Genomic DNA, 24,475 nt, shown 5'->3' with positions numbered 1-24,475 from the left:
ATGCTAAAGAAGTGGAAAACTTCATCTTCGACATTGAACAATACTTCGGTGTCGTGAGCCATTTGGAAGAATCCAAATAGCAACTGCTGCCATGTATCTTCAGGGCGATGCCAAACTTTGGTGGTGGGTCAAATACGAAGCCATTAGGGCCGGTGAAGATACTCTCCAAATATGGGACGAGTTGAAGGCGGCCATACGCCTGCAGTTCTTCCCCGAAAATGTGGAATACAATGCAAGGAAAAAGCTACGGGAGCTCCGCCACACCAGATCAGTGCGAGAGTACGTGCGCGAATTCTCCGCACTCATGCTAAACATACGCAACATGGGGGACAAAGACAAATTCTTCGCATTCATAGAAGGTTTGAAACCTCATTCCCGTATGGAACTACAAAGACAATGGGTAGACACCCTGCCCAAGGCCATTCAAGCTGCAGAATGCCTTGGCGATTATCACTTGGGAACTCAGAACGACAGGACCCAGCTGCCTGTCCGAGGGGGATTCAACGGGAACCATCCCAGCAATGGTGGCCCAAGCAAAAGTGGGGAGATCGGAGTGCATCCAAAACTAAGACTCCTCCCTCCAGCAGCAATAGTGTTGCATCCATCAACAACAATCAGAGGAGAAAGCCTCCCTCAGAATGCCGTCATTGCGGCGGGGAACATTGGAACAATGAATGCCTAAACAAAAAGATCAATGCTCATCAAACTGCCGAGGATGAGTCAGATGAATCAGACACATCAGAAGAAGACCAGGTAGGCGCCTTCAATGCAATTGTTGGCTCTATCCCACATGCCTTAGCAGGGACCAGTGCACGTCCTCCTAAGAAAATCTCAGTCCCACTCACCAAGAAAGGGAAGGAAAAGATGGACGAGAGGCCTCCTAAACAAGCGAGGACCCTAATGTTCGTCGAATTGAAAGTGAACGGAAAGCCCCTTCACGCATTGATAGACACGGGTGCTACCCACAACTACGTGTATTCAACTCAAGTAGAGCGTCTCGGTCTAGTTGTGCAAAAGAGCAAAGGCCGCGTTAAGGCTATCAACTCGCCACCCCAGACATTGGGTGGAATAACTACAAATGTCCCAGTGAAACTTGGCCCATACAAAGGAAGCATCGACCTGCGCATGGCAATCATAGATGAGTTCGACATGATAGTGGGGTTGGAGTTCATGAGGCAGTCCAACACCATACCAGTACCATATGCCAACATACTCCTAGTTGGGAGAAAACGGGGCCAAGCCCTGCACCATACCATGCTTTCCCATAAAGATGGCCGCTGGAAACATCTCGGCCATGCAGTTGGAGAAGGTAGTCAGCATACATGAACCCCTGGTTTTGGCTACCCTTCGCAACAACAATCAGCCATCAGGTCATCAGCCTCAAAAGACTGGTGACGCTCCTCAGCGTGTGAAGACTTGTCAGCCATGCCACAAGGATAAGTCGGATCACTCATCACAGACGGGACCCTTACATCCATTACATGTCCCGCAGAGACCATGGGAAAGTGTTTCCCTCAGATTCATCACGGGATTGCCCCAAGTTGGTAATCTTGCATCATCTTGGTTGTCATAGATCAGTTTTCAAACTATGCAACCTTCGTAGCAGCCCCGCAAAACATCTCAGCAGAATATATAACTCGACTTTTCTTCTCGCACATTGTCAAACATTGGGGCCTGCCCAAAGACATTGTTAGTAGGTGCGACTCATGCTTCACTAGCAACTTTTGGACCCATCTCTTCAGGTGCTTTGGGTCAATATTGAGTCACAACTTAGACATCCATCTACCATCGGATGGCCAGACAGACCAGTTCGATGACATGCTAAAGGAATATCTCCGCAACTTTGCAACCGGATCATAGAAGCATTGGGTGAAGCTCTTGGATGCTACTCAACTGTGTTTCAATTCTCAAAAGAGCCATCATACAAACAAAAGCCCTTTTGAAATTGTTACCGGACAGCAACCGCTTCTCCCGCAAACGGTGAATGCATCAACCATGCCGAAATCTCCTCGAGCTGCCAACTTCTTGAGCGAATGGGAGCGCAACCTGGGGATAGTGCGGAGCTATCTCATCAGGGCCCAAGAGCGGGCAAAAAGATTCGCCGAACAAAATCGTTGCTTTGTCCAACATCAAGCAGGGGACAAAGTAATGCTATGCACCCCAAAGCGATACTTGTTTGCAGAGAGGACCCATGACCCTCGCCTGCAACAAAAATACATCGGGCCCCTGCCCATTGAAAAACGCATTGGGAAGTCGCATACCAGGTGAAAACTCCATCCTGGTGGAAGATCCATCCAGTCTTCCATGTCAGCCGCATGAAATCATTGCATCGCTACCACAACAAGCTCAAAGAACAGAGGGGCGCAGACCTCCCAACCATCAACCACCAGAATAATTATCATCATAAGGCTCTAAGGACGGCGCCAGCTCAGGTGGGCGAGAATGTCATGGGCTGCTTCCCAGACACGCCCCATGACCCTTTGGCCGACCCCATGACGGCCTAACAAGTCTCACAATGCCTAGCGCCATGGTCGGCCCTGTGGTCTTGGCTGCGCCAAGTGACAAGCGCGCATGTGCCTCTTTCGCCCCACCGATGCCTCTCTCCAGCGCCCAGCGGCTGGCCAATGACAACAGCGCCGCGCGCACTGACAATGTCGCGCGCGCAAATCCTGATGCCTTGCCAGCGCCCAGCTGCAGGCCCATTCCAGCAGCGCCTCGCGCACAGACCCTGATGCCAAGCACCAATGCCCAGCCTCAGGCCAACATAACAAGTGTCGCGCACGCCAATAGTACCTCACGCGCAGACCCTGACCCATAAGACAAAGTTGTTGTCATCGGACTTGTTTCTACATTGTAACAAACCAAGTCCTTTTCATTGTAATTATAGGCTAGTTTACATTATTTTCATTCAGTGTGCTTCTACAGCTTTATTAGGGCAAGTCGTGTAACTTTGGTTTATTTTTTTTAAGCATTATTAGGGGGGATCAAACAATCAAACATTTTCAAGCAATCAATTTTCTGTACTGGTGTCTCTCCCCCTTAACACCGCATCTTTTGTAATCAGCTTTCATTCATCAATAAAATCATCATCATTCAAAACTCAATTCTCTCTCAGCTTCCGCAATTGCTCGTGACATTGATTTTCCCGCACGGCACTGACAATCTAATCTAGCGTGGGGAGGGGACCTCATTGGCGGACAGCAACCGCACTGACGTCGATTGCTTAATCTTACGTTGCCCTTCCAAAAAATATCAAGAAGATGTTGCGTAACATGACTCATGGTTAGGCGACTATTTTGGTAAGCCCGACCAAATTTTCGACTTTCATGCCAGTTGCCACAATGGCGATATCGACGTTGTCACCAAAGTTTGGTATGAATTAAATGGCATTCTCTACCTAACGTCTACCAAATACCTTTGGAATGACCCTTCTCTCCTCAGGATAAATTATTTACCTGCACGTTTTGTTTTACCTTATTGTTATTTTCTTTCTAACACCCCTCCCCCAAAATTAGTAATTACTCCGTCCGGTCCATAATAAGTAATTTTTTGACTATTTTTTTGTGGTCCAAAATTAGTAATTTTTTCATATTTCAAGAATAAATTAATTATTTCTTCCCTATATTGACCTTGGAGTAAATAGTGTTGGAGTATGTGTTAGGAATATTTATGCGAAGAGGTAGTGGAAGTTAATATGGTCAATTCATTACTAATTAATATTAAAAGGTGAATTTCTTAATATGTGTGAAAACGACCAAAAATCACTTATTTTGTACCGGAGGAAGTACCATCTTTTCCTAAGTTCTACAAAAGACATCAAACTGTCTGAGAAATAATTCAAAATTTTATTACGAATTTTAGAAAACGACTAAAAATACTTAAAGACTTCATGAAATTTAATTGTTTCTCCTATGTCATTTGTTTCTCAAATTTATCCATTTAAAAAGAAAAAAAATGATGCACAACCATGAAAAACAACATGTGCATCATTTTCGTGAAAACAGAAATACACTATATTTTTTTTAACACTTGGCTTTTTACATGATGGCATAATATAATTCCCTCAAGGTAAAAAAAAAAAAGGGATGACTTGACTATTATAACATCCACAAAGATGGAATCTTGTCATCTCCAAAAAAAAAAAAAAAAAAAATACTGTAGTACTCAAATTTGTGCACTAACATCTTTCAGTTAAAACAAAACATTTTTCAATTCGTCTACACTGCTACATATAAGTGTTTGACTCAAAAGATATCAGAACCTTTTTTGAAAAAATCAATCAAAGAAAATGAAGGGGTAGATCTTAGCTAAGTATAATAATCTCTAGAACAAAAGATAGACAAGGAGAATATGGAGAATAAGAATTCTTTATCTCATCAAGAAAAAACCTTAAACAATAATCCTATCGGTCGTTTTTGTAAGCAAGTGTTACAACAAGTGTTATCGGTTAGGAAAAATGCCCCCCCCACCCCGAGAGCTTACAAGTTTGTTTTACGCTCTATATATAAGGGACATAACCCTTCTAAGCCCTAGAAGACAAATTATAGGGAATATTCCAAAAAATATTCCCAATGTTCCCTACTGGGCCTGCACTATTGCAAGAGTCGTACAGTCTCTTGTTCGCTTGTAGGTCGTCCTTTGCAGGATGTCGAGCTACGAGGATCTCGTCGTTTGTCGTACTCATCAACAATCGTGGTTGTTCAAATTTGGACCCATACAGTTAGTCCCTCCGCTTGTTGAGGTTGCAACTTGGTGCGTCCACGATAAGCGGACACCACACGTTCTTACGGAGAAATTTGACCCTACGAGGCGTTACGGCCTGTCCAATAGTGGGCGGTCAGCGTGCTTAGCAAGACACCAGGTAATGTATTTTACCGGGAAATGACGTCATCCCCACGTGCGTCATCATTATGCGTGTTTTTGAGACAGGAGTTGATGGCTTGTCGCTTCGATTTCGGTGCCACTCTGCGACCTTCCGCTTCGATTCTGGCGCCACCCAATCCTATAAATAGGTGGAGGGTTTGTTTTTTCAAAAATTCTTGGCCATTTCATTTCTGATTACACTTCCTGACATAATCCGCGACCTTTTTTTTCATGGTAGGCCAGTAGTATCCGGCGCGGATAAGGCATCAAACGAGGGCACGGTTTCCCGTATAGCACCGCAGTGCCCCTCGTGTACTTCTTCTAGTACTCGCCTTGTTTGGTTTAGCCCAAGACACTTGGCGAGGGGACCACCGAACGTTCTCTTGTAAAGATCACAGTTTACGAGGCTGTATCTGGATGCTTGTATTCGAAGCTTTTTGGCTTCTTTTTTATCTTGTGGGAGCGTTCCATCCTGCAAATATGTTACGATACGGTTGCGCCAGTCCCAAGTTAGGTTTACAGAATGTACCTCGACCTGGTCTATTGCGGAATGGAGAAGAGTGACCATATTTTCCTTGTTGATATTTCTAGTGGCTGTTGCTAGTTTGGCGAGATCGTCTGTTTCGATGTTCTACGCGTTGGGTATTTGGTCGAGGCGGCATTCATCGAATTCTGGCAGCAGTTTGTGAATTTCTGACTGGTACTTTTGTAGTCTCTATTCTTTGATTTGGAAAGTCCCAGTGACTTGGTTCACCACGAGTTGAGAATCGCAATGGAGGACGAGTCGTCCAGCTCCATATTTGAGGGCTAATTTTAATCCTACAATCACAGCTTCATACTCGGCCTCGTTGTTAGTCATCTCGAGGCATTGTATGGACTAGCGAATTACTTCGCCCGTAGGGACTTCGAGGACGAGTCCCAATCCCGATCCCGATGAATTAGATGCACCGTCGGTGTAGAGGACCCAGAGGTCAGAATGTGCAGAAGCGCAGAGCGCCTCCTGCTCTACTTTAGGTAATATTTTCGCGCTGAAATTGGCGAAAAAATCGGCGAGCACCTGCGACTTAATAGCAGTTCACGATTGATATGTTATATCGTGCTCGCTTAATTCTATGGCCCATTTGGCCAACCTACCCGATAGTTCGGGCTTGTGTAGGATGCCCCTAAGGGGGAATGTTGTCACCACTTTTATGGGGTGACATTGAAAATATGGTCTAAGCTTTCGTGAAGCTACGATTAATGCCAGAGCTAGTTTCTCAAGGTGAGGGTACCTCGTTTCGGCATCAATTAAGGTTTTGCTGATATAATAAATCGAGGATTGCGTACCTTTGTTTTCGCGGATCAAGACTGCAGTTACCACGACTTCAGAGACTGCTAGGTACACCAGTAGGCATTCTCCCGGGTTTGCCTTGACGAGTAGTGGAGGCAAGGACAGATACGCATTCAGCCTTCTTAGGGCATCGACACATTCTGAATTCCACTGCAGTCCGTGGTCTTTCCTTAGCACGTTGAAGAATTTATGGCATCTATCCGACGATCGTGAAATAAACCTCGATAGGGCGGCTATTCGTCCTGTTAATTTCTGCACCTGCTTCTTGCTGGTTAATGTCTCCGGTATTCCTTCGATGGCTCTGATCTGATCCGGGTTGACTTCGATACCCCTTTGTGACACCAAAAAACCAAGGAACTTTACTGAGGTTATGCCAAAGGCGCATTTTTCGGGATTCACTTTCATTCTGTATTGCCTCAATATCTCGAAGGCTTCCTTCAGATGACCAATGTGATCCTCTTTCTTTTTCGACTTCAATAGCATGTCGTCGATGTAAACCCCCATGGTCTTACTGAGTTGTTCTTTGAACATCTTGGTAACTAACCTTTGATACGTCGCCCCTGCGTTCTTGAGTACGAACGACATGACTTTGTAGCAGTACGTTCCTTGGTGGGTGATGAAACTGGTCTTTTCTTGGTCTTCTTCAGCCATTAGAATTTGGTTGTAACCAGAATAAGCATCTAAGAAGCTCAGTAGTTCATGTCCCACCGTTGTATCGATGAGCTGGTCGATATGTGGTAATGGAAAGGAATCTTTCGGGCATGCTTTTTTCAGGTGGGTAAAGTCGACACATATCCTCCATTTCCCGTTCTTCTTTTTTACCATGACCACATTGGCGACCCATTGGGGATATTTTGATTCTCGGATGGAACTACTAGCGAGTAAATTATCAACTTCTTCGTTGACCGCCTCATTGATGGTGGCATTGAACTTTCTCCTTATTTGCTGTACTGGCGGGTAAAGAGGGTCGACATTTGGCCTGTGTGTGGCGATGTCCCTTGGGATTCCTGGCATATCTGAATGGGAAAAGGTAAATAAATCAACATTGTCAGTTAAGAACTCATAGTACTTACCTGGTTCTGAGAGGTTGTGTCCGATATAAGCCTTTTTCGTGCTATCGGTGTTGTCCAATTGGACGGGGTCAAGGTCTTCTACGGTTTCCTTGCAAGCTTCTACGACATCCGGGTCTTTGATGGCCTCTATTTGTATGTCGGGTTTGGTTCCCGATATGGCTGATTGCTATGCTTCCGCACTTTACCCCTTTAGTTGTTTGGTGTGTGTGCAATTTTGGGCGATTCGGTAGCATTCTTGGGCGGTGCGCTGCTCATCTCGGATGCTGAATATCCCCCATGGGGTAGGAAATTTGATTACTTGATAAAAACTTGACGGGACGGCTCACATGGTGTGTATCCATGGACGCCCTATGATGGCGTTGTAGGTTGTTTCCTGGTTCATTACGTGGAACGTCGTCTCCAAGGTGACTCCTCCTGCTGCGGATGTTGAGGTTTCTCTCTCGTGCGAGACAGTCATGCCCTCGTGCGGGGAGGGGGGGTGAGATCTCTCCCTCAGATGTAGCACTTGGCGTTGCATTTTTGTTGTCTTCCCTACCGGCTTCATTGAGGGAATTCAGGAGGTTGTTCGTGACACCTACTATTGCCTTTAACCTTGCTTCTCCCTTTCCTTCCATTGTTGGCTTTTGCGAGACTAGGAAGAGGTGATTATTTTTTTCAAGGATCTAGACGAAACTAAGATCTCAGCTATAGAAATCCCCACATACGGCGTCAAATTGTTTGATTCAAAAGATATCGGAACCTTTTTGAATAAATCAATCAAAGAAAATGAAGGGGTAAATCTTAGCTAAATATAATAATCTCTAGAACAAAAGATAGACAAGGAGAATATGGAGAATAAGAATTCTTTATCTCATCAAGACAAAACCTTAAACAATAATCCTATCAATCGTTTTTGTACAAGTGTTACAACAAGTGTTATCGGTTAGGAAGAATGCCCCCGAGAATTTACAGGGTTGTTTTACGCTCTATATATAAGGGACAAAACCCTTCTAAGCCCTAAAAGACAAGTTATCCCAATGTCCCCTACTGGGCTTGCACTACTGCAAGAGTCGTACAGTTTCTTGTTAACCTGTAAAGTCGTTCTCGTCCTCTGTCGAGCTACGAGGATCTCGTCGTTTGTCGTACTCATCAACGACCGTGGTTGTTCAAATTTGGATCCATACAATAAGTAGTTGGAAATTAAAAGGGGCAAGTAGTATATTTAGTCAAAGTCCAAAATGAACAACTCCACTGATCTTGGTCCGGCACAGCACAAGAAAATTATCATTAGACTAGATAAACAATCCTGATTGATTAGTCACAAATAAAGAAACCTCTTTGTTTCTCTCGCCCTACAGTAGAATCAGATAAATTCTTTTTCCTGTCCAAGAAAATGGCCCTAGAGTTATGGGAAAACTTGAAAGACTCCATCACAGCTTACACAGGTCTCTCACCTACAACATTTTTTACAGCGGTTGCTTTAGCACTTGCTTTTTACTATGTTGTCTCGGAATTGTTTGGTTCAACTGATCATGGTCACCAGCAGAGGTCTAGAAATTTTGAGGAACAGGTGCAGCCTCTGCCACCTCCAGTTCAGCTTGGAGAGATTAGTGAAAAGGAGTTGAAGGAGTATGATGGGTCTGATTCAAAGAAGCCTTTGTTGATGGCTATTAAGGGTCAGATCTATGATGTTTCTCAGAGCAGGTAATTTTATCTTGGTCTATAAGTTTTCTAAGCTATTCGATGTTATTTGGAGCTTTGACTTTTATTCTTAGAATTATTGGCTTTTTGTTTCGTGCTTGTTTGTTCTTTTTGCTGTTTTTTATTGGTGATTGTTGAAAGTTTTAAGCTTTATGTGAAAGTTGGGAAGTTTTTGGTTGAGAAAAGAAGAGTTAGTGATCCTAGAATCACTCTCTCTTTCTGTTTTCTTTGAACTGCTTTATGCCTTTTTATTTGCCGGGAAAAGTTCTAATTTGGCTGAAATTATCAGTCTCGGAAATTTGCTATTTACACGACGTAGTGTTTCGGCATGGGAATTATAGTGGAATACGGAACTAATAGGGAGTTAGTGTGTAGGTGACACGATCCTTAGCACCCATGGTGTGATATAGCTTCAATAAAATGGGTGAAGATAGGGTTCAAACCCAGTAAAGAATAGTAATATACTAAGCACTTTTTCCATATGCCTAAACAAATTGGTGGGCAAAGTTATCCAGTAACTATGCTGGGGCTATCGGTCTCTGGTGGAATAGTAGATACGCACAAGCTGGCCCCGGAACTACTGTTATTAAAAGAAAATATCAATATATTTTCTCTTTAGTGTATAGGTGCGACAATTGAACAAATACTCTAGTAAAAAGTTCCTTCTGCAAGGATTATCCAACGGCTGATTAAGTATGTCAGTCCGCCAGCCAGGTAGCCATTAGGTTCAAAGGCCTAATACAATGGCAAGGCTTAGACTGCGAGGATTTAAAGCAGTCTTGACTTGTTTGTGATTCTTTCATTCCTTGTTGGAACACTGTGACTTTTACTTGATTCTCAGTAGATTCACTTATATTTTCTAGTTTTAATTCAAGCAGTTAGAAAAATCATGGGTCATCTTTTGGATTGCAATCAAGCAGGCTTTTTTCTTTTTCTTTTGAACACGTATATTTACTTTGTTACGTATGGTGAGCTTGGTTCGTCTCCGTGAAGCATTTCATCGGTACTTCAATATATCTTGGATCTGGACATTTAATAATAACTTGTCCTTGTTTCAGCATAAACATGATATCTTTCAACTTTTAAGAATTCTAATATCAAATGATTTCATATATGATCCTGTCAGTCTGAATGTGCATTCTATTGAACCAGGACAATGTTCTTAATTGATCAAATACCCTGAGTTGAGTTTGAATAAGTTCCTATTCTCACAAATGTATGTCTGAGTCTCTTGATAAACATTAAGCATTTTTAACTACTAAAGGTCTATCATTTGTTTCAGTATCTCTCTTAAATGCTGTAAGCTACTACTATATATTCGTATCCAAGTCTGTTCACTGTGTACTGCAGAATGTTCTATGGACCTGGAGGACCTTATGCACTTTTTGCTGGAAAGGATGCTAGTAGAGCTCTCGCCAAGATGTCCTTCGAGGAAAAAGATCTCACCGGTGATATCTCTGGCCTTGGTCCATTTGAGCTTGAGGCCTTGCAAGATTGGGAGTATAAATTCATGAGCAAGTATGTCAAAGTTGGGACTGTCAAGCAGACAGTGGCAGTAAGTGACGGTGCAGCTAATGGTGAATCAGTTGAGTCAACTGATCGTGAAGCTAAGCCAGCAGAAGGTGTTGCATCAGAGAGCGCAAAGCCATCAGAAGATGGTCCATCCGAAAGTGTTGCTGAAACTGTGGACAAGTCTGACGATGATGCTGAAAAGAAGGATTAATAAACATACCATTTTTAATCAAGTAACAAGCTGAGCCCTCTGGGAACCAGTTTTTTTGTGGAGATCCAAAAAAAAAGGCATTGAAAAGATGTGTGTATTATCTCGTGTTAGACGATTGTTGTTGATTCTAGAACATATACTCCTTAGTCTAGTTACTTTTAAGTCTATGATTTGATGTATGAAATAATGAAACAAGCATTTTACTGTATCAATGGAGCTCATACTAGACGACCACTCGCTAATGTTCACCTGTATGTCTGCAAGTGGTAGCAATTCCCTTTTATCTCGTGTCAAGTGAATCTCTTCTTGTGGTAGCCACTCCTGAAACCATCACACCCTTCCCTTTTTTGTTGTTTTTGAAGCATTCCCCTCATTTGGCAGTAATAAGAAGGGAATTTCGGCAGTAGTATCAGCATCAAGAATATTGATCTCTATGTCCAATTGAAGGAGACGTTAAATTTAGTAATGCAATTTCTACTGTGGTTGTCTGCGTAAGAAGCTTTCACCTTTTCTAAACGCAATACTGCTTATATGGCCGGTGGAAGTGCCAGTGTGGGTAGCTTTTGTTCACTTAGGATAAGACCACATCTTTGGGCTTCCTATGTAATAACACCACGACCATATTCCATTTCTAACTGTCTCCCTCACTGAATAGCCAGCTTCATTATATACTTTTGCACTTAAGGTGTCGCACACCTAGTCAATAAAATGGTGAAAACTATGGGAGAGCAAGGTTTAAATCCCAAGCGAGACAAAAAATGTGATTTTTTTCAATCTGCCTAAGTTTTGGTAGACAGAGTTATCGCGGTAGTGGGAGGGGGAGTACTAGTTAATAGCACGCGCAAATTGTGCCAAACATTAGCAAGTAAGATGTATTTACTTAATATTTGCAAGTGGCCGTTCGGCAGTTCTTCCAAGCTGCAATGTTTGTCCGAGAGAGATCCTCGACCAAATTGGACAAGTGGAGCTAAAAAAGATTCTATATTTAAGCAGTACAATGGACTGTTTGTACACAATTATCCTCACGCTATTGGCCTCCAGATGAATATTATATCAAAATTAATGCAAGAAGGGGAAGATATATAACACGAGTAACTTTGTCATTCTGAAGTCTAAATCAAAGTTTCATTTGATTGATTCACTACTTTTGGCTGTATCTAGCTCTGTAAACGTGGCCTGATCTTTTATAAATAGACTTGAATCACCTTGGTACAAATACTTGCAAAACAGCCTGAATAGGCCTGTCTCCTCTCCTATATCTTCATAAAAAACATCTCACTTGTACTTAAAACATGAAACCTCCCACTTCATTATTTCTACTCCTGAATTTCATTTTGGTTCTAGTAGCATTCCATCACACAGATTTCAGGCTAATTAGCAGTGCTAGTATTGCCGAAGCAAATTAAAGAAAGGTCAAAGCTATGTCTTCTCTGTCTTTATTACGCCGTTTAAGTGCAGCTTATCAGTCTCAGAAACTAACCATTAGCAAGAAGTTTGCTCCATTTCATGGTGGTTCAGAACATGTTGTTCCTGGAGGACCAAATCCTCTTCACAACTCTATAGGGCGCAACACTTCTCTGAACCCTGCGTAAATGCGGGATACTTTGTACACCGAACTGCCTTTTTAAAAAGTCATTTTACAATACAAAGATTTTACTCCTATCAGGCCATTACAGAGAATATTACTCTTCTTTTTAGCATTGAATTACTATATATCCTTATCCAATTGTTATGTATGTACAAATTGATATATGAAAATGATATTTGTATATGGTCAAAATCGTATGCCTCCGATTTATAGGCTTGAGGGTCCTCCTTAAGCCCGAGTTCAGGCGAGGTCGAGTTCGAGTCCGATGGATCAGACCTGAGCTCGAAGACAGAATGCAACGCCCGAAGACTGAAACGCGATGTATACCGAGGCCGAGTATACTCGACCCCAAAATAATATCGTTATGGATCTGTAACAAAATGAGCTAGATTCTTGCCACGTCCCCAAGATCATAACGCGAATTCCGGAATAGGATTGTACGATTCCGTACTAGGCGGTTAGACAACTATACCAATAAGATTCTTTACTGTAAATGGAAATGTACCTTATTTAGAGTTCCCCTATTATATAAAGAGGACCCCAATCAATTGTAACATCATCTAGTCATTGGCAAAGAATATTCTATCCTGCTTTTCTCTATTACTGTTCATCAGCATTGTCCTTTACAATTATTCATCTCGAGGTCACTAAACTCGAGGTCATAACTGCTGAGTAACATTGGTTTAATTCACTAATTTCCTTCATCTACACTTCATATTTCTTGAATATTAATTGGTATTGAAATAAATCACATATCTTTAAAACCGCAAATCAAATTTAATTGTTACTCGTATTTTCGAGGTAAACAGTTTGGCGCTCACAGTGAGGCTAAAGATAACAGTGATTATTTCTTTACTGATTCTCATTACACGCGTTGTTTTTACACTTTTTCTTGTCAAAATATTTTGATTCTCAGGTTAAAACATATCTAGCTCACAAAACGCACCTGTTCATGACAAGGAAGGTCTTGGAGAAAACAGCAATGCAGGGGTCGGTGTACCACCGATAAACCAAGGGGAAGTGCCAAATATGGAACCAGTTGATGTTAGTTCACACATTGCTCTAAACGCGAATTTAGGCATAGGCCCCGGAGGGAATGTACACAGGGAAGCCCGATCTGGTGGCCAAGGAACATAAGGAATGGGAAATGGGGGAATTAGGCTCTAAGTGATATTCGAGATGCTACAAGCTCAGCAGATCGCCATCGCTCAACTTCAAAGTCAGAATAAGACTCTAAGTGTAGCTGAACATGAAAACACTCGACGTGCTGAACCAGTGGCAGAGAGGTCGAATGGAAATGACTCGGGGACTGACCCCACCATAATGAGGATGCTCGAAGAGCTCACCAAAAGAATAGAGTCCGGGGAAAAGAAGATTGAGGACAATGATAAAAAGATGGAGACTTATAACTCCCATGTTGACCAAATACCGGGGCACCTCCAGTTTTGAAAGGTTTAGATGCTAAAACGTTCATACAAAAATCATTCCCTCATAGCGCGACTCCGATGCCATTCCCAAAAAGTTTCGCATGCCTGATATACCCAAGTATAATAGGACAACCGACCTTAACGAGCATATTACTTCATACACTTGTGGGATCAAAGGGAATGACTTGAACGACGATGCGATCAAATTAGTTTTGTTGAAAAGGTTTGGAGAAATACTATCTAAGGGAGCCATGATTTGATACCATAACTTGCTATTGATTCGTTTGCTATATTAGCAGACGCCTTCGTTAAGGCACACACCGGGTCCATAAAGGAGGCCACGAGAAAATCAGACGTCTTCAAGATAAAATAGAGGAACGACGAGATATTGATGGAGTTCGTGTCTAGGCTCCAGATGGAGCGAATGGAGTTACCACCGGTCTCGAATGACTGGGCAGTACAAGCTTTTATGCAGGGTTTGAATGAAAGGAGCTCGATTGCGTCTCGACAACTAAAGCAGAACTTGATCTAATATCAAGTTGTGACATATCAGATGTACACAACCGTTACCAATCAAAAATCAGGGTCGAGGACAACCAGTTGGTAGCCCCCTCGGGTTCAGTTCATCCTAACAGATTCGCAGCCAAGCCCCCGAGGGATGTCGATAGGGAATCGAGATTGAACAAGGAACGGTATAATTCGTACGTCGATCGGAGAAACAACAGCTCGGGTCGTAGCGCCCCTCGAAATGATCGGAGAAATGATCGAGGCCAAAGTTCTCGAGGATTCATGAGTAAGAGCGGGTTCGATAAGAATACCGACCCCGTAGAGGCACCTCGATTGTCAGAGTATAATTTCAGCGTAGATGCATCAGGGATTGTGTCAGCTATTGGAAGAATCAATGACACCAGGTGACCCAGGCCCATACAAACTGATCCTTCTAAAAGGAACCCAAACTTGATGTGCAAGTATCATGGCACACATGGTCATAAAACCAAAGATTGCAGGTAGCTCAGGGAGGATGTGGCTCGGTTGTTCAACGAAGGTCACCTTCGATAATTCCTTAGTGATCGAGCCAAAAACCATTTCAGGGAGAGAGATGCAAGGAAAAATAAGCAAGAAGAACCACAACATGTAATCCAAATGATCATTGGCGGAGTCGATGTCCCTCAACAACCTATATTCAAACGCACCAAGGTATCAATCACCAGAGAAAAACGGACTCGGAGATATGTGCCCGAGGATGCCTTATCGTTCTATGATGAAGAAGCAGAAGGCATATCTCAGCCACACAATGACGCCCTGGTAATTTCTATTCTTTTAAATAAAATTCAAGTTAAACGTGTTTTAGTGGATCCAGGTAGCTCAGCAAACATAATTAGATCGAGGGTCGTAGAACAGCTCGGCCTGCAAGATCATATTGTACCTGCATCCTCGGTCCTAAATGGATTCAACATGGCATGTGAAACAACAAAGGGTGAGATTATCCTGCCAGTAAACGTAGTCGGGACTGTACAAGATACAAAATTCCATGTCATCGAAGGTGACATGAGGTATACTGCACTCCTTGGGAGACCATGAATACACAATATAAAGGCAGTGCCTTCAACTCTTCACCAGATGATGAAGTTCCCAATAGAGAAATGAGTAAAAACAGTCTACGGAGAGCAACGTGCTGCAAATGATAAGTTTGAAATCGAGGAAATGGTACCGATACCAGAGCCTTCGACCTCGGAGAAATAAATTATCGAAGGTAAATAGATGGCCAAATAGCAATCATCGTCTCCAGCCTCGACGGAATCGGAGCAACAGGTAATCGAAGACGAAGATGAGGATTTCCTTACTCCTCGAACCTTCGTCGTCCCCAAAGAGTCCGATGCAACTAAGTCAACGATCAAGGAACTGGAGCAGGTCATACTGATGGAATATATGCCCGAGAGAAAGATATACCTGGGAATGGGATTAACCCCCAAACTCAGGAAAAAACTCATTCAATTTCGTATTGATAATATGGATTGCTTTGCTTGGTCTTATTTAGATATGATAGGGATTCTACCGGAAATCACCACACATCGGTTAAGGATCGACCCCGGGTTCAAATTGATGAAGCAAAAAAAGAGGCCCCAGTCCAAGGTGAAACATGTGTTCATAAAGGACGAGGTAACCAAACTTCTTAAAATAGGGTCTATTCGGGAGGTGAAGTACCCCGAATGGTTAGCCAATATAGTTATAGTTCCTAAAAAAGGAAACAAACTCAGAATGTATGTAGACTATAAGAACTTGAACAAAGCATGTCCGAAAGATTCTTTCCCACTGCCCAACATCGATCGTATGATCGATGCCACGGCCAGGCACGAGATCCTAACTTTTCTCGATGTCTACTCTGGGTACAATCAAATTCAGATGAATTCGGAGGACCAGGAAAAGACTTCGTTTATTACTAAATTTAGAACTTATTGTTACAACGTAATGCCCTTCGGGCTAAAAAATGCGGGAGCTACATATCAACGCCTAGTCAACAAAATGTTCGAAGACCAAATAGGTAAAACAATGGAAGTTTACATTGATGATATGTTGGTTAAGCCCCTGCGCGCAGAGGACCATTTAGCTAATTTGTAGGAAACATTGAAAATCTTAAGGAAATACAACATGAAGCTTAACCCAGAGAAATGTGCCTTCGGAGTCGGCTCGGGTATGTTTCTCGGCTTCATGGTGTCGAATCGGGGCATCGAAATTAACCCCGATAAAATCAAGGCCATCGAGGATATCACGATCGTGGATAGTGTGAAGGTCATGCAAAGGCTAACAAGTCGGTAGCTGCTTTGGGTCGATTCATTTCGAGGTCATCAGATCGAAGTCACCGGTTCTTTTCCTTGCTCAAAAAGAAAAAAGGATTTCGCATGGACCACAGAATGCCAACAAGCCATAGAAGAACTAAAGCGATACTTATCTAGCCCGCCTTTGCTTCACACCCCGAAGGTAGATGAGAAACTTTACCTATATTTGGCAGTATCTGAGATAGCGGTAAGTGGGGTACTAGTTCGAGAAGAGCAAGGTACGCAATTTCCTGTTTATTATGTAAGTCGAACTCTAAGAGATGCTGAAACCAGATACTCTCACTTAGAAAAATTAGCACTTGCATTGATAAGCACATCTAGAAAACTAAAGCCATATTTTCAATGCCATCACATATGTGTGTTAACCACATATCCCATTCGAAATGTTTTGCATAAGCCCGAGCTATCGGGCCGGCTGGCCAAATGGGCCGTTGAACTTAGCGGATATGATATCGAATATCAACCCCGAGTGGCCATCAAATCTCAAATTCTAGCTGACTTCGTGGTTGATGTTACGCCGACCCTCGCACTGGAGGTGGAAAAAGAACTCCTGCTGAGTTCGGATACATCACCGGGGGTATGGACCCTTCTCACAAACGGTGTTTCGAATGTGAAGGGGTTCGGGCTTGGCATTGTCTTAAAACCACCTACGGGCAGTACCATTAGACAATCTATCAAAAATGTCTAGGTTGACTAATAATGAGGCCGAGTATGAGGCCATGATTGCAGGTCTCGAGCTAGCCAAGAGCTTAGGAGCAGAAGTCATTGAAGCCAAGTGCGATTCACTGTTGGTGGTAAACCAAGTAAACAAAAGTTTTGAAGTTCGAGAGGATGGATGCAATGATACTTAGATAAACTACAGGTAACATGGCATCGCTTCAAGGAATGGACCCTAGATCATGTGCCTCGAGAGAAAAATAGTGAGGCCGATGCACTTGCTAATTTGGGATCCTCGGTTAAAGAAGATGATATCGTCCCGACGACTGTCTTCCAATTATCGAGGTTTGTGGATAAAGAGGGTCATGCTGAGATAAATTCAATAAGTTTGACTTGGGACTGGAGGAATAAGTACATTGATTATTTGAAAGATGGTAAACTCCCATCGGACCATAAAGAATCGAGGGCCTTACGAACCAAGGCTGCTAGGTTTGCATTAGACGAAGATGGAACATTGTACAGGATAATGTTCAATGGACCATTGGCGGTATGTTTAGGACCGGGGGACACCGATTATGTTCTACGAGAGGTCCACGAAGGTACTTGTGGAAATCACTCCGGCGCCGAGTCTTTGGTTCGCAAAATTATTAGAGCAGGTTATTATTGGGATAGCACGGATAAAGATACTAGTGAATTCGTCAAAAAAAGTGATAAATGCCAATGATTTGTACCGATGATCTATCAGCCCGGAGAACAACTCCATTCGGTCATATCCCGTGGCCTTTCATGAAATGGGGAATGGACATAGTCGTTCCTCTACCAACGGCCCCAGGTAAAGCTAAATTTATTTTGTTTATGACTGATTATTTTTCTAAGTGGGTGGAAGCACAGGCCTTCGAGAAGGTCAGAGAAAAAGAAGTTATTAGCTTCATCTGGGATCACATCATATGCCGGTTCGAGATACCTGCCGAGATTGTATGTGACAATAGAAAACAATTCATTGGCAGCAAAGTGATGGATTTCCTCGAGATACATAAAATAAAGAGGATATTATCAACACCATACCATCCTACTGGAAATGGACAGGCCGAGTCAACAAACAAAACTATCATTCAAACCTGAAGAAAAGGTTAGACGATGCGAAGGGAAAATAGAGAGAAGTTCTACCCGAGGTCCTTTGGGCATATCGAACAACATCGAAGTCTAGCACAGGGGCTACTCCGTTCTCTTTAGTTTATGGCTCTGAGGCCCTTATCCCTATCTAGGTCAGAGAACCCAGCGCCAGGTTTCGACATGTATCGGAGGAGTCAAATCACGAGGTTATGAATACTAGCCTCGAACTGTTAGATGAAAAACGAGAGGCAACACTTGTTTGGATGGCCTCGCAAAAGCCAAGAATCAAGAGATACTACAATAGAAGGACCAACCTTCGGTACTTTGGAGTCGGGGACTTAGTTCTACGAAAGTCACCCTCAATACTCGAGACCCGGATAAAGGGGAACTAGGCCCGAATTGGGAAGGACCATACCAAGTCCTCAGAATTGTCGGTAAAGGATCCTACAAACTTAGCACAATGGAAGGTGAACAACTGCCAAACAATTGAAATGTATCGTTACTCAATGGTACTATTGCTAAGGTATGACTCTCTCTTTTTGTCTATTTGAATTTTAAACTAATCCATTACAGGCGTTCGATCAAAGCTATCGAAGGCACCCTTTTTACACGAAGGCCTTAGGTTTTAAAGCATGTGTTACACTTTTTTTCCCTTAGATCGGATTTTGTGCCAAATGGGTTTTACCGGCGAGGTTTTTAATGAGGCAACAACTATGTGCTACCTAAGGAGAACTCAACAGTATCCAAGGCTTCTTTTCAATCAACCTCGAATACTGGGGAGCATCACCCTCATAGATTTTGATTTCGAGGAAAATACTTCATGCCAAAGAGGGCCTCCATAGGAGAACTTTGTAATGGGCCAAACGGCCAGATGAACCGTGTCCATATAGAATAGTCGATTCCCTATGGCAAAACATGTACGCATGTATAATTATTCAAAGAAGCATTCTTTCTATATAAAAACACTTTGTCTCAAAGAAGTCTACTATTATATGAGCTCTACACTTATAATCCTACGGGAAACGGCTCAAGTGCCAAAATGCAAATGCACCCCCGAATACTCGGGGACTGTCATCGACAGTCAACGCATCCGAGTCATCAAAAACTCGGACTCATAAGACCTCAAAGAGGCATCTCCTCGATATAAAGGCCAAGGCCAACATACTCGGGGACTAGCCCTCCGAACAAGTTCAAAAGGTTATCGGGAAAAAAGTCAAAGAGACATACCCGAAGGCTACAACCATATTAAAGGCTACGACCATATAAAAAGGCTATGGCCGAAATAATGCGGCTCGGAGAAGTCCGACTTCCGCCATAAATTAAAGGCCTTAATACACTTTGAAAAAACCGGTTAAATCATGCTACCCTTGGCAAAAGCAAAGATAAAGGGCTTCAATAAAATTAGCCCTCGAATAATTTAGAGGCTTCGATAACATCAGCCTTCGAAAAAAACTCAATAGAAATTCGATTATGTTTAAACAAACAAGTTATAAATGAGGTTCCAATCGATCGAACCTTCGAAAAACCCAAGGGAAAAAACACATGCTAAGGCATACAAAAAATTTCAGTATGTCCTTTAGCCGAAAAGAGGGAAAAATTATAGCTACTTTAGAGGCCGAATCGGCCCAACTTAAAGAGCCTAAGGGCCAACCCCAAAGAGACTAAGGGCCAACCTAAAAGAGCCTAAGGGCCAAAATATAAAGGGTTCGAGACCTTAATCTCACTCAACTCAGACTCAAAGGTCTAGATACCACGAGCTCACATCAAATCGATTTGAGCTTAGCTCGAGGATTAACTAAATCCCTAAGAGGAATTATGTTGATCAATAAAAAACCTAAGGGTTTATTATGTTCTGAGTCTAGTATTCGGACCGATCATTAGAGTTATACAATAAAAAATTTCATAGATGAAGACGAAACGAAGTTCAACACAAACTGAAGATAAAGCAAAAAAGTTCTTTATATCCACAAAATATGATTTACAAAGTATACTTACAACACCCGCAAGGGGCCCTTACACAAATATAAAAAAGAGAACCTAATCTATTTCGGAGTCACATCCCCGGAAGCGACATCCTCAAAAACTGCACCCTCGACAGCTTTATCTTCGGGAACCCCCTCTTCCCCGGGGACACCTTCTTCACCTTATCCATCCCCGGAGCCACTCACAACATCCTCGTCATTAGAAGAAACAAGGAACCTGGCATCGGTTTCCCGTGCCTTTGCTTCAGCTATTTCTTCAGTAAGGTCAAATCCTCGGGCGTGGATTTCTTCGAGAGTCTCCCTCCGGGCTTGGCACTTGGCCAAATCATTACTCCGTTTTTCCTGATCGAGGCCTCCCTCAACTCCACTTGAACAGCCTCGACATACCTTAAGTATACAACAATGGTCTTATCAGCCATAGCCTTCATCTTCTCAACTTCAGCCTTGGCCTGTGCAGCTTCGACCCAGGCTCTAGCAAGCTCTACCTCCAACTCCTCAATTTTCTTGGCCTGGGACAGACCCTTCACTTTAATGCCTCGGAGTTGAGTTCCATGCGAGGATAGTTGGGTTGTAACAGCTTCCTTGTCGATATAGAACTAATCCATGTTCTCTTTCCATCGATGGCAATCAGCCTTAACTTGATTAACCTCGCCCCGGAGCTTCCCATCATCTCCAACTTCTGCTATAGCTGATACATCGAAGTGTTAGCCTCCGAAGTAGGGCCAAGAAGACCATACTCTGTTAAAATCATAGTTACCTGCTCATCTAGCTCAGTCTCTTTTTTTCGAGCTTTGGCCAATTCATCTCGGAGGTCCTTAAGCTCCTCCTTCTTTTGGCTACAGAGGAGCCTCAGGGCCTTCTCTTCACCCGAAACATTCTTGAGCTCGGCCTCACATTGGGTCAGCTTCGCTCTAAACTTGACGATGACCTATACATAAAATGGAGATATGTCAGTCAAACGAAAGGAAAGGAAGAAAAAATTACAACAATGGAAGTTAGTATTTACCTGAGAGAGGAGATGTTGAGCCTCTTCAAAGAGGGTGGATGAATCATTAAGGTCGGTGGCATCATAGACCCCAGCAAAGCAACCCTAAAAGGGATCTTCTTCGAGGACCTTGCTCGGATCGAGCGTACATAAAGCATTAGCATTTTTGATTGCCTCCTCAAAATAAGATGGTAGAGAAATGGAGTGACCCATTGTCATAGCCCCGAGCTCCTTACTCAAGGCACTCTGATTAGCGTCAGCCCTCTCAGAACTTATCCCCTCCGGTGTATTTGTTGAAAGAGGAGGAACGATCTCAATCTCGGAGGACTCAAGGGTTTTACCCAAGTCTTCTTCGGAGGGTTTGGCAGCCTCGACTGGTTTCCTAGCTCGGGGCACCAATGCCGATTCTTCGCCCTCATTCTCCTCAGCCTCCAGGAATTTGATGGATGAATCCAACTCCACATGGGCAGGCTTCTTCCTCGACTTTCGAGTAGGGGCCGACTCGTCCTGGGTATCTTCGGGATTCGAAGCCCTTTTTCTTTTATTATCTTTCCCCGATTTAGGAATCAAAGATTTGGTCCCTTACCTAAGCGGGGCTGGCCTCATTTCGGAGACATCTCTAATACCTACATAAGTAAATATGAATGAGATGACACCACCAATAAAAAAAGAGTATCAAAAACCTGAGAAGAGAATTTACCATGATGTTTGGACTCCTATTTGCCCCTCGTTAAACCACACCATTTGCGCTCATTATACGAGGAGGTCACAACCAACTTTCAGACCCAGTCCTCGAGGTCTGGGACAACGTGAGGTGTCCAAGTAATAGTTGCAGAAAAGATGAAAATATTATGGAACACAGAAGCAGAATATGAAGAAGTATTTGTTAAGGAACCCTACTTACGATTAAAATTCCACCTCTCCGAAAATGGCATTTTGTCCCCGGGGATGACATCCAAAGTCCTTACTCTAATGAACCAGCTCATCCAACCTCGATCTTTGTCTTTGTCGTTACTAGCATAGAAGGCCTTCTTTGTTCGACATTGCAGCTTAATGAGTCCTCAAAACAGCTGGGGCCGATACAGCCGAATAAGGTGGTTGAGGGTGAATTCCAACCCCTCGGCCTTTCCAAAAAAATAGCGCAACATGATCACGATGCGCCAAAAGGAGGGATAAATCTGGCCGAAGGTGACCTCATATGTTTTACAGAAGTTAATCACTACTGGATCGATGGGACCCAGTGTGAATGGGTAAGTGTAAACACTTAAAAACCCCTCCACGTGGGTAGTGATGCTCTCCTCGGGGCCTAGGATCTGTACCACGACCTCGTCTTCCCAGCCGCAGTCCTTTTTTATGGCTTTGAGGTATTTCTCCGATATCAAACTGATGTATCGAGATACATGTTCGCATCGTCCTAGGATATCGGGAGGATTTCAATATTGAAGTCTTTTTTACTCACACAAGGGCCGAAGGTGATTTTGTGAAGAGCCGGTGGCACCATCGGTTTTGCCGACCAGGAAGTAGAAGAAGACGATGCTTTATCTTTTTTGGGAACTGTTTCAGAAGTTTTAGCCATAATTTTGGGCTAAGGCATTTTCCGGCGTATTGAAGAGGCGGTGAAAATAGATGATGAGAGGAAAAGATGAAGAAGAGAAGTAACCAGAGTAAATGGGAATGAAGGAGTAAAGTTTTCAATTCAAAGAAGTAGCCTCGTATTTATAGATGAGCAATGACAGTTCGGCGACGCTAGTGGCCGACCATTACTGTCATGTATTTAATATTTTGGGAAAGCGAACCGATGGGACATTTCGGTCACTTCGAACGCCTATATTATGGGAATGACATCATCATCAGAAACTCCGTGAGATCGAGATTCAAGTCGTTTTTTATCATCTTATTCTAAGAAACGCGGGGACTATCTGTATACGGCCAAAATTGTATGCCTCCGATTTATAGGCTCGAGGGTCCTCCTTAAGCCTGAGTTCAGGAGAGGTCGAGTTCGAGTCCGATGGATCAAACCTGAGCTCGAAGACAGAATGCAATGCCTGAAGACTGAAACACGATGTATACCGAGGCCGAGTATGCTCGACCCCGAAATAGTATCGTTATTGATTTGTAACAAAATGAGCTAGATTCCTGCCACGTTCCCAAGATCATGGCGTGAATCCCGGAATAAGATTGTACGATTCCGTACTAGGCGGTTAAACAGCTGTACCGATAAGATTCTTTACTGTAAATGGAAATGTACCTTATTTAGGGTTTCCATATTATATAAAGGGGACCTCAATCATTTGTAACATCATCTAATTATTGGTAAAGAATATACTATCCTGCTTTTCTCTCTTATTGTTCATCATCATTGTCCTTTACAGTTATTGTTCTTATTTTATTGCTCTTAGTTCATCTCGAGGTCACTAAACTCGAGGTCATCACTGCTGAGTAACGTTGGTTTGATTCACTTATTTCCTTCATCTACACTTCATATTTCTTGATTATTAATTGGTATTGAACTAAATCACATATCTTTAAAACCACAAATCAAATTTAATTGTTACTCGTATTTTCGAGGTAAACAATATTTTTTTCTTTTCTTTGTCAGCCTTTTTTTTCCGGTTGTTGTTGTGGTTCACTATTATGCATGCAATTCACTTACCAAACTAGTTATTGGTGATGCTTATCCTTAATATTGCAACAAAGTACCTAACCTCAATCTAATGTAGCTTGATGCATATCTACTGTATCATTAGTTAAATTAGCTTGTTTGCTAGCTATATCTTATTAGAACTAGTATACTAGGAATCTTGGAGTAGGATAAGGCCTACGGGTGGGTCACTATGGCAGTTGAAGTATTTCATATTTTTTTAGCCATTAAGTAATTTTAATTCAACAGTTGACTTCAATAAAAAAGATGATGTTATATATGGAGTTATAAGCATTAGCATAATCCCAAGTCATTATCTTGCCATTGTCATAGTTCATAACATTGGAATAATACAGATGAATGAGGATACAAGCTAGCCTTAGCTAGTGCCAACAAATGGTGGGATAATCCTAGAGTTGTTTGGTTTGTGAACAAATTATACTGGAATTATAATGTGAGAATTATAATAAGAGGATTAAATTATGACAACATTATTTAGATGTAATATTTTTATTAATAAATATTTGGTTCTTTGAAATAAAATGAAATAAGTGTTTTAGTAAATTCCCACTCGCG

At 42.6% G+C, this 24,475-nt stretch overlaps 1 protein-coding gene across 1 annotated transcript; it reads left to right on the top strand.

Annotated features, from left to right (window-relative positions):
* Positions 1 to 8,440: 8,440 nt before the first annotated feature.
* Positions 8,441 to 10,903, top strand: LOC104232410 (membrane steroid-binding protein 1-like). Its single transcript, XM_009785602.2, has 2 exons — positions 8,441 to 8,949; positions 10,297 to 10,903. Exons 1-2 carry the CDS (start codon positions 8,639 to 8,641, stop codon positions 10,667 to 10,669), a joined length of 684 nt encoding a protein of 227 aa, XP_009783904.1. The 5' UTR covers positions 8,441 to 8,638; the 3' UTR covers positions 10,670 to 10,903.
* Positions 10,904 to 24,475: the final 13,572 nt, after the last annotated feature.

This window comes from Nicotiana sylvestris, chromosome 3 (genome assembly GCF_000393655.2).
Source record: "Nicotiana sylvestris chromosome 3, ASM39365v2, whole genome shotgun sequence".
NCBI lineage: Eukaryota > Viridiplantae > Streptophyta > Magnoliopsida > Solanales > Solanaceae > Nicotiana > Nicotiana sylvestris.
The sequence above is the reverse complement of the archived record's forward strand: the minus strand, read 5'-3'. Positions and strand labels throughout refer to the sequence as shown.